This window comes from Saccoglossus kowalevskii, chromosome 9 (genome assembly GCF_978046115.1).
Source record: "Saccoglossus kowalevskii chromosome 9, keSacKowa6.1, whole genome shotgun sequence".
Classification (NCBI taxonomy): domain Eukaryota; kingdom Metazoa; phylum Hemichordata; class Enteropneusta; family Harrimaniidae; genus Saccoglossus; species Saccoglossus kowalevskii.
Genome location: NC_140649.1, coordinates 33,513,732 through 33,525,015, shown reverse-complemented (window position 1 = coordinate 33,525,015; position 11,284 = coordinate 33,513,732). Strand labels below are relative to the sequence as shown.

General features: G+C 35.7%; 1 protein-coding gene across 1 annotated transcript; it reads left to right on the top strand.

The window, feature by feature from the left end:
* Positions 1–2,713: 2,713 nt before the first annotated feature.
* Positions 2,714–10,611, top strand: LOC144351275 (uncharacterized). Its single transcript, XM_085503834.1, has 7 exons — positions 2,714–2,836; positions 3,925–4,121; positions 5,213–5,605; positions 6,683–6,854; positions 7,441–7,554; positions 9,092–9,250; positions 10,225–10,611. The coding sequence occupies exons 1-7, from the start codon at positions 2,794–2,796 to the stop codon at positions 10,305–10,307; spliced, it is 1,161 nt and encodes a 386-aa protein (XP_085359960.1). The 5' UTR covers positions 2,714–2,793; the 3' UTR covers positions 10,308–10,611.
* Positions 10,612–11,284: the final 673 nt, after the last annotated feature.

Here is an 11,284-nt window from a genome sequence, read left to right as displayed (position 1 = left end):
ACCCGTCAACCTAGATTTCGATAAGATGACACACTTTTTATTTCCGACTGTTTAGCGATTGTATTTTCTGGATTCTTTGATTTAACGTAGCATTTACTCTGTTCATTTAAAGTTCAAAGTTCCATTGGGATTACGTTGACACAGTATAACAATATCGGCACCGGTGATTAGTTTAGGCGTTGCCATAGCAACAGTGGGCCATGATTTTTTTCTGAATTTACCATACAACTAGAGTGAAGGTATGGCCTGCCTACAAAGTATGAACGAAATCGGTCCAGTTAAAAAAATCACACAAGAGTTTAAAGCCGCTCCCGGTGAAAAAAAGATATCAAAATAAGAAAAAAAATAAAAACTGTAACTTTGTGCCAGCACTCAAACTGAGTAGAATAAGCTATGTCAGACTTTTATAGTTTTGGAATTGTAGAAGGAGATACATTTAGCGCGAATCAGTTTTCGGGTTGTTGCCATGGCAAATGTGTGCCAGGATTGTTTCCAGAATTTACCATCTAACTAGAGTGACGGTATCACCCGTGTACCAAGTATTGGCGGTCCAGGCAAACAAATGTCAGAAGAGTTAAAAAGCGTTCCTGGTGAAAAATTACCACAAAATTCTCGGTAATGAAAAACATTTCAAAAAAAACAAATAATAACTTTGTGCCCACACTCAAGCTGAATAGAATGAGCCAAAGTTTTTATTCCTAGAGTTGTAAGGGGAGATACATTCGACGCGAAGCTATTAAACAGGTAATGGTTTATTGAAACACTTAAAATTCCTCAGATTGAATTAAAATTACACTAACTGCTAAAACACATATATAAAACATACAAATTTTACAAGAATTACTGTCTAAAGCACAAAAATGGTTTAAAAAATAAATCAACAGACTACAATTACAAAAAAACTATTAATAAATGTTGGTAATAATATTGGGAAAAAAATAAATGAAATAATAATAATAAAAAAGCAATAAACAGTAAATCAATGAAAGATGGAAATGAGAAAAAAAAAACGTATTAAAGGAGAAAAGTATTTATGTTAATTTGCCAGAAGATGTTGCTGTCTAAGGTTCGTGTTATTTTTGATAAATTGGGCAACTGGTATTTGTACATTCAGATTTGTATCACCCATTAATTTTAAAAAATTGTTGTAGTCACTCATATTCATGAAATTTATAATGTGCTTAGTAGTCTCTTCAAATAATGCTTTCCGCGATTTTTCGTAAAAGGGGCATTCAATCATGAAATGATACTCATCTTCTACTTTGTTATTTGAACACAGTTCGCAGATTCTTTTTCCTATTTAGGTTTTTGGTTTTGTGTACCTCCCTGTTTCAATTTATAGTTTATACCTAACTAGAGTTAATGCGTGACCTGCCTGCCACGATTGAGCGAAATCGACCCAGTCAAAAAAATCACAGAAGATTTAATACGTGAAGACACTGGAAATCACACACACACACGCAAGTGATTTTAAGGGCAATTCCAACGGAACAAATCGCTGACACAGGACGTTGACAATACGGGAGGTTGATATGTAAAGAATTCGTCGCGAAAGTAATGCACGGTGTGTGTCATTACCCATAATCCTCTGCGATTTGAACTAATATACCTGTCTGTGGATCCTTTTTGGCGAATAGTTTCATCAGATAATTATAATGAACTTCTCAGTATCTGGCTTTGTCATTGTATGGATGAAACAATCTACATGTTAGCTGCCATGTGATGAAGATGGATACTTGAATTGCTTACTTGTTGTTCAATACATTTCCCAAAGATTAACATCATTCTAATACCTCTATGAATTGCTTTTCACCAGACGTCGAGCTAAATTTGACATTCTAATATATTCCAAACGTACTTTTGAATAACAAATACAAGATTTCTTAAGAACGTAATAGGCACCCAAAAAAGAATTCCAATAATAGTTTTAGAGAAATCAATGTCCAATTAAAGTATAGAAAATGGCATGCAAAACAAAATTAAAAACAATGCATTACAAGAAAGCAGTATATATATGATGAGAAGGTAAATTATGCTATGATGGTATGCACAAAGTGACAGCAAAGATTAAATGATTGACTATTATGTTTAATCATAACGCGTGACCAGATGATGCTCACAGATCTTTTAGTCAAACGATCTGCATAGCAGCCTAGACAGATCACACTTTCATGTTAATACATAATTGTATCTAATAAGTAAATTACATCTACAACAAAAGAGGTGTTACCACTGTGGCACCATGGAGTTTTTTTTTTACCTCCATGGTGGCACCAAGTGAGATTTTGTTTGTCTGCGATAGCTGAACTTATGTAAAAAAAACTTTAAAAAAGAGTGACAGTGTTTGATGGTTGTGATACATCTCAGTTTCGCTTCGACGGTAGCATTTGTGTGCACATGTGCAGTGATTGGTTGGTAAGAATCGTCACTCGAAGATTAAATATGCATGTATGTGTTCCGGTAATAAAACAACTTCTTTGCAATGTTATCGCAGCAGATCACGAGCCTCTGCGGATCAGCGAGCTACATGTGTTATCACACTTTCGCAAGCTGGTTTGCAAAATAAAGTAAACTCATCTTTCGGTAAATAAACAAAATAATACTGAATGCGGTAACACGTCTCTGTATTAATAGTCACCCACAAGACTGGGCTTATTTGATTAACTTGCCCTTTAAGAATGAAATGGTATCACCCATACCACGTGTGTTTTATGACCTTGCTACCCCATTGACCTGGTGTACAGTTTCTATTCTGACTTTAGTAGTCGGTGTGCATCGCGTATACCTTCGAACATGAAGATACTGTTGAACGTGGTTGTGTGGATAGTCCTTGTTGGTGAGTGGAATTTTATATTTGGTGTAGAAAAGAGGTGTTTCTACTGGGTTGGCACAACGTTTCCTCGTAAGACATGTATGAGGACTCAATTGTATTCAATGCAAACACAAGACGTCCAGTTAATTCCAGTTTATGTAACGTGCTAGTTGAGCCATAAAGATATGGTGTGTAATTCGGCAACACCCATTTATTAAAAGTAATATACCCACTAAGTTTGCATTTGTTCTAGCAATACATTTTGCATTATCGTTCCGTACAATCAACTCGTACTCCCTGAAAGGGTAGGTGAGCGTTTGAATAGGTCAGTGATAAGTGAAAGTTGACCACTTTGGGAATGAGACAGATTTTCCCTCACGTATTATGCTGCCCAGCGCAGTGCTGTGTTGTACAGTGTAATGGACATTGCAGTGGTAATGCAATACACACAACCGGGTTCAATTAATGACTTATTAGTTGCTTACGACGATATCACCCAATGTATAATAATCAACTCTATTTGTAATTTGCCAATGACATAATCCTTGTTTGTATTATAGACGTGATGATAACATACATTTCATGTTTGGGACTATGGCAGTACTGTGTGACCATTTGCAATCCTCATGACATTATGTCACTGTATTGCACTCACTACACGTTACAGCATGCATCTCTGTATCTCTATGATAATGCTGGCATTTATACCACTCACCACTAACCTTTAAGAATTATGAATAGACTTAATAACAAACGCATGAATAAACCTGTATCAGTTCATTGTTCGCCTTCATCGGTTATTCACCAAACCTATTCGCTTCACTAACCTGAACCATAGACTTTATAGTATCTCTTTCTAAGGTCTATGCCTGATCTAAGGAACTGGAATACGTGAACGTCTGTATATATCAATGGCACAGACTGTTTTGTTTTTATTGGGTAGTGGAAAATAAAAACAAAAATGCGTTTTGGTAATAAAAATGACACGGTTTTCCAGAATATTATTTTAGAAAAAAAAACACATTTTCTTCTATTCAAAATAAAGGGGTCTGACACATCCTTAATTAATGTTTCACGATGTAGATATATTTTTTTATACTTTGTTGCATCAGACCAGTCTTGCTGTAACGCCGATCTTGAGGATACAGCACAGCGACTCCGAACTTTGCTAGAGGACCATTTTAGCGACATCAGACACAGTGAGGCCAATCCAGAAAACAAAGAAAATGCGTTCAACTTCATCAAGGCTACGTTAGAAGAATATGAATATGATGTGCAAACGATGGCGTTCTCGGGTACAAGGAACGAGGTTTTACCGTATTCTTTTCAATTTGCACCATAATTCATAAATTGATACAGACACTAATTGTTATGCAAACAAATACACATATTTACTCGTTGTTTCTATCACAACCAACACGCCAAAATTGAATTCAATAACAACGTTGGACCAGTCACAGTATAGTATTTTGGTATACCTTTTCGGAGACATTTTGCAACTGACCCGCAAAGAACGCGGAGCCAGTTGCAAGAACGAAGGTGATATGCTGGTAACGAAACAACATTCCCACACTAAACTTAGTAGAGATTTCACAAGTGCAAATGTATCCGTATTACACGTTAAATTAGTGAATGTAGCTAACTGTTATTAGATTACCCCTTCTATTCTCTGCAATGTCAAAATCAACACTCCGTCATGCTGTTTATTTCCAATTAATTGGTTGCATGTTTTGCAAACAATCAAACAGATACACTTATTTTACTGTTATAAAGTGCACAATCTCTTGGTAAAATCATTCACAGGTGTTGGCGTTGGGTGAAAACTGCTATGACCGATAAAAATTATATATAGAAACGGTAGGATGGTAATCCCACGCTTTGATATATCTAAATAAATCCCAACGTATCGGATAATGCAGTAGTATCAAAATATAATATTCAGTTTACATTTATAACAAACAATTTGACAAATTTGGTACACGGTCAGCTCAAAAACAATTTGACACGCCAATCAGAATTACCATAAACATACAATAAAACGCGCGCTGATTGGTTCCATTCAGTCTACCAAGGTATCCAAGTTATAACCAGAATAAAAACATGGCAACTTCATGTGAACTTTCATGATACGCTTACAACACCAACGCCTATTTGCCCATGTTATTCATGTAATGAAAACAGTTATCACACGGTGCATTTTTAGGCGGACATACTTACATTTTGCCGGCAAAATGTATAAGGATTACGTCACGCAACGACCAAATATGGCAATGGTCCATTTAGATTTGAAATCTTGAGGGGTGTGATTTTTCAATTTTGATTGTTGTTTTAAGCCATGGAGGAACATCACAGCAATATTACTTCAATAATTCGACCAATTGTATTCAAATCTGTTTTCAGAATTCATATGAAGGAACAAACATAATTGCTGTTTTACAAGGAAACACGAACCCCGCGGAAGACGAAGTAGTACTCTTGGGGGCGCACTATGACACGGTTGCTACGACACCCGGTGTGGACGACAATGGCTCAGGAATGGCAGTGTTATTAGACTCAGCGCGCATGTTACAATATGAAATGTGCAAACCGATAAATACTATTGTCCTAGTAGCTTTCGATCTTGAAGAAGCCGGTTTATTTGGAAGCCACCATTTTGCAAATGATTGGTTACCAGGGTTTCTTGCAAACGAAGACGGCACTAACAGAACTTTTGCGGGAGCGATAGTTTTGGAAACACTATTAAACTACAATAGCACTCACAATAGTCAAGAAATGCCACATGGATTTAATTCGGTTAGTAACATTATTATACTGACACTGAATTACATTTTATGTTTTTACTTTATACCTCAATTAATGTCTTGCAACATGTGTGTTTTACATTACGTCATGCAGCTTTCACCTTCTACTACATACATTGTTTGTACTATACAATTCTACTGTATACAATTCTATATAGATTACCTCATGCAGTTCTACAATATCTACCTTCTACAGCTTTATATAGTCTACCTTCTACAACTCTACTTAGTCTGCCTTCTACAACTCTACTTAGTCTACCTCCTACAACTCTACTTAGTCTACATTTACAACTCTATTTAGTCTACATTTACAACTCTACTTAGTCTACCTTCTACAACTCTACTTAGTCTACCTTCTACAACTCTACTTAGTCTACCTTCTACAACTCTACTTAGTCTACCTTCTACAACTCTACTTAGTCTACCTTCTACAACTCTACTTAGTCTACCTTCTACAACTCTACTTAGTCTACCTTCTACAACTCTACTTAGTCTACCTTCTACAACTCTACTTAGTCTACCTTCTACAACTCTACTTAGTCTACCTTCTACAACTACTTAGTCTACCTTTTACAACTCTACTTAGTCTACCTTCTACAACTCTACTTAGTCTACCTTCTACAACTCTACTTAGTCTACCTTCTACAACTCTACTTAGTCTACCTTCTACAACTCTACTTAGTCTACCTTCTACAACTCTACTTAGTCTACCTTCTACAACTCTACTTAGTCTACCTTCTACAACTCTACTTAGTCTACCTTCTACAACTCTACTTAGTCTACCTTCTACAACTCTACTTAGTCTACCTTCTACAACTCTACTTAGTCTACCTTCTACAACTCTACTTAGTCTACCTTCTACAACTCTACTTAGTCTACCTTCTACAACTCTACTTAGTCTACATTTACAACTCTACTTAGTCCACCTTCTACAATTGTACTTTATATTAGACATAATCTACATGTCACAACTCGACATAAGCTAGGACTTACGTCCACAACATATGATTTGTGAACAACTCTCTTGATTGTAAACACGCACCATTAAGTGTAGTATTCCAATTAACAGGCCTTTCCTGACTTGTACGCCAAGATGGAAGCGAAAAACTTCACGGGCGATTTTCTAGCAGTGATTGGGAGATCGGCCGACGAAGCAGAACTAATTTCTGAATTTGGTGAACATTGGTCAAATGTTGGTAACACTAAGTACTCTGTAGAGAATATTGAGCTGCCGTTCTCCGGTAATTATATTTTTTTTATATGACATTACATGCTATTATTATACATCTGTCACCGTAACGCCATAAGTTACAGCGTGCCGTAATTTTGCGGTATTTTACGGGGTATTTTCATACTACCATATTTGGAAATGCGAATTCCAAATATGGAATGATTACGCGCGTAAGCGTCCTCTAATAATAAAAAAAACATGGCTGCCACCTGGATTTGACCGGACTCCATACAAAGAAGTTCGCGGATTCTGTTCTAAACTTGTTGGATTTCGGCATTTCCAGGATTTATCCTTGAAGAGAAAAGATGTATAATAATAAGGTTATTACGAAGATACCTCAAAGTATGCACTCAGACAGTACGCTGTCGCATCGACCTCCGCTGCGCGTCGGTCGATACTACCGCTGTACTGTCTTCGAGCATACTTTGATGTATCTTCGTAATGACCTTATATTATTTCGTGACGCCTCACATAGAATCTTTTAAAGCATCAACCACACACCAGGATATAACCCAAAACAACGGACGAAGGAAACGACATGACAGTATTTAAGGGCGCTAAGCAAATCTCAATACTATTTTTTTCAATTATTAAAGGTGTTCCAAGTGAACAAGATCTTATCATGTACCAAGATTTGTTTAGAAGTGACCATACGTCTTTTTGGAATCACGAACCAAACTCGTATAAGGCTATATTTGTGACCGACTCGGGTGAGTAACAATTGTCAGAGAGCGTTTGAAAATTGCCGCGACAGTGACACCCTGGATGCCGAGTGTAGGGGTTATGCAAATGTTCAAGCGCGGTGGTCGTCGCGCAGCGCGTATTCGAATTTCATGTAAATAAACAATGTATTTTACATGCGGCTTGCGTTGTATACGTTGCTCTGAGTCTCATATCGAACAACACATACACCAGCGCGCTTCTGTCATCATTTGCACGTGGATATAATAGAACGCCAGGTTAGCAGAACAAACTAGCAGCTATGTAGGTGTATTGAATAATTGTCATTTGCCAATAAATTATGTAAAAATAAACAAATAAAAATATAAAGTGTCCCAGAATACATTTTTACACAAAGCTTAAAGTTTGCATAAAATCAAATTTTTGTGATTTGAAAACATAATGATCCCATTATAATATCATAGTTTTCATCCGGGAAACATTATTGACCCAATGCTAAATACATTAACCGTATACATATGTATCATTAGGGACAAAATAATCATTCTCACAGTTGGCTTGCAAATTATTTCAAATGCATTCTGACTGTACAGTTCAATAGTTGTGTTTGATAAAATCAGAATTCCAATATTTTACCAAAAGTCTTTTTCGTCACCAATACTTGCTCAGTTAAATAATAAATTAAAGCATAGTAAAACCTAGTGCGATGAAAGTCTGTAAATATGTTTGGGGTTCAAATTTGTATTGAATCATGTAGTGCAACACGGAAACATGGATAATGACAATAATTTGTTATGATAGCGACTTCACGTTTTCACATTCGGTCCACACGCCGTTAGACTATTGTTTAGAATCAACAACTTGCATGTTTAGAGTGGAGATTATAACTAGAGGCGCTCTTCCCAACACCCCTGTAATGATGTCATGTAATTGTCGCATACGACTTATTTGCCACTTCCCTGTCACTGAGAATGTTCTAGAAGTAGAACCATACTGTGTATGGGTGGAATATTCTAGATTTTTTTAGAAACTGGTTGAATAGGTAATAGAACACTGTAGGAGGCAATAGAAGGTAATGGAACATTCTAGAAATTTGTAGTAAGTTCCAGACTTGTTATGTATGCTGATGTAATGGTCTATTTATAGACAGTGAGGGTATATATAGGGCAGTTGTTCAGCACTGAGTTCTGATCGGAGATCTCGTTGAATTGTATAGGTGTTTAAGTATCTAGTTATTGGAGTAGTGGAGTTTTACCGCGTTATTGTACTTGATGTTTGCTGAGTATAATAATACCAGTACCAGTTGAAACCTCATCTGTTGGCTCCGTGTTCGTATTTTATCATCGCCGCCAGGGAAGTCTTTCTGTTACTGTGTTGCCATTTTGGTTTTTGAACCATCACACCTGTACTATATCAATTACGGTATTATTACGTTGCGTGTGACAGTAATGAACTAGGAACCATCATGGATATACTGTGTGTGAATAACAAGACATCACGTTGTCAATCTAGTGACATTATATTAGAACCTTATAATAAAACTATTTGTATATATTAATCCCTTAGCTGATTTTCGTGGAACAATGCAACAATGTTACCACCAAGCATGCGACAATATAGAATCTATCGACGATGATGACATTCTCTTCCTTGCCAAATCAACCCGGGCCATTACCGATATGATCAAAGTTCTTGCCGGCGATGAAGAGCCAAATGGATGCAAAGGTAAGTTTATGTCACACTCATTGAACTACAAGCTTATATATAGTATATTTATACCACAGGGAGCCCAGGAACTATAATCAACTGTAATACGCAGTCTCTATGAGCGGGGGTGGGTGGGTATCGGCTGGTATCCAGTGTAAGAAATAGACAAGGGATGAAGGCTCCATTTTTTAAACTCGAAAAAACAGACAAAAAAAATAAAAAATAAAATCTAAAAAAAATACCAGGTTGAAGAATATTAGTTGCTCCTTCGAATTTCGCCAACCAATCACAAGACTGGTTATGAACCAGTTGAGCAAAGCTAACCGAGTCGTGACCTCAATGTGGTCGTAACCAGTCTTGTGATTGGTTGTTGACAAATGCTGAACAGGCCACGCCTCCAACTGTGCCGTGCGTTCGGGCAAACCGTTAGGAATTCCTAAATGGAGTCAATTTGTGTAGTTTTCTTGATTTATTCTGCAGATATCGGGAAAATGTAGGTAGGGCTTTGGCGAAATTTGAAGAAGCAACTAATATTCTTCAACCTGGTATTTTTTTATATATATTTTATTTTTCATTCTTTTCGTCCGTTTTTTCGAGTTTAAAAAATGTGAGCTGGCTGGAGCCTTCATCCCATGTCTATTTCTTACACTAGATACCAGCCGATCCCCCCCCGCTCATAGAGACTGCGTATTACAGTTGATTATAGTTCCTGGGCTCCCTGTGTTTATACAAGAAAATACATATAAATACTAAAATTACAAATGAATGCATTATCCATAAAAAAAATGACACTGGCCATTACCGTGTTCTATTGATCTCATTTTAAGCTGATACGCCCTGCTTTATAGTAATAAGTTTATTCAAGTACATAGGCCACCGGCCTTTAAGTACAAATCAGATATAAAGTATATATTTATTATATCAAACGATTGTGTTACTAATTGTTGAAATGTGATGTTAATCTTGTCAATATTTTCTCTTTTTTACACCAGAAACTGCCACCGCATCAATGTACTACCCATCTCAATCATTGTTTGTCATAGTACTTTTTGGATTGTCAGTTTCCTTCTCCTGAATGTTCGAAGATAGTACATTAAAGATAAAAACTGCTTCGGAGTGTTAAACATGTTTCACATTTTTGTGTCAATCACATTTATTTTATCAACTGTTACAATGAATCATACAAGTTTTAGGCAATAGTCGTAAAAAAACTGATGCTTCCAATAAAATAGCGAATAAGATACAAAGGCGATAACTACTTTAGCGTAATACATAATGATTGGGTATGTTGTTATCAATGACCCATTAAAACTGTTTTAATTATCGGTAAAATATAATAAACAATATAAGTATATATGTTTTTCATAATGGAGTAACAATATTTATCTGTTTTTAATTACTTTTCATCAATAGTTGATAATCTTAATTTGATCAGAATGTTTTCAGAATTTACTCAAATATTGTAAATTTTCTGCAGGTTTTTTTAATGTGTATTATTTTCTGGGCCGTTCGTAAATAAAGGCCCGTAAGTAGCGACATGGCTTTCCTGTGACATACACAACTTATTTAAATTACATAATTGAGGGGAGAAGTCACTATCACAGATAGGGGGAAATGAAATTTGTTATTCACAAATCATGTAAAAAAAATTAGCGCACTTAACAATAAATGAAAAAACGTTATTTGTTTTCAATACATTTTTCTGTGATTATTTTACTATTCACATCACATCACATTACATAACATTATAGATCCGTCTTCAAGACGTAATGTCGGTCGGTCGTGCATATTTTGAGGTGATAAATAAATAAATAAATACATAATTACAACTCTGGTATACAACACGTAATTCATTATAATTAATAAATACATAATTACAACTCTGGTATGCAACACGTAATTCATTATAATTAATTAATAAATACATAATTACAACTCTGGTATACAACACGTAATTCATTATAATTAATAAATACATAACTACAACTCTGGTATACAACACGTAATTCATTATAATTAATAAATACATAATTACAACTCTGGTATACAACA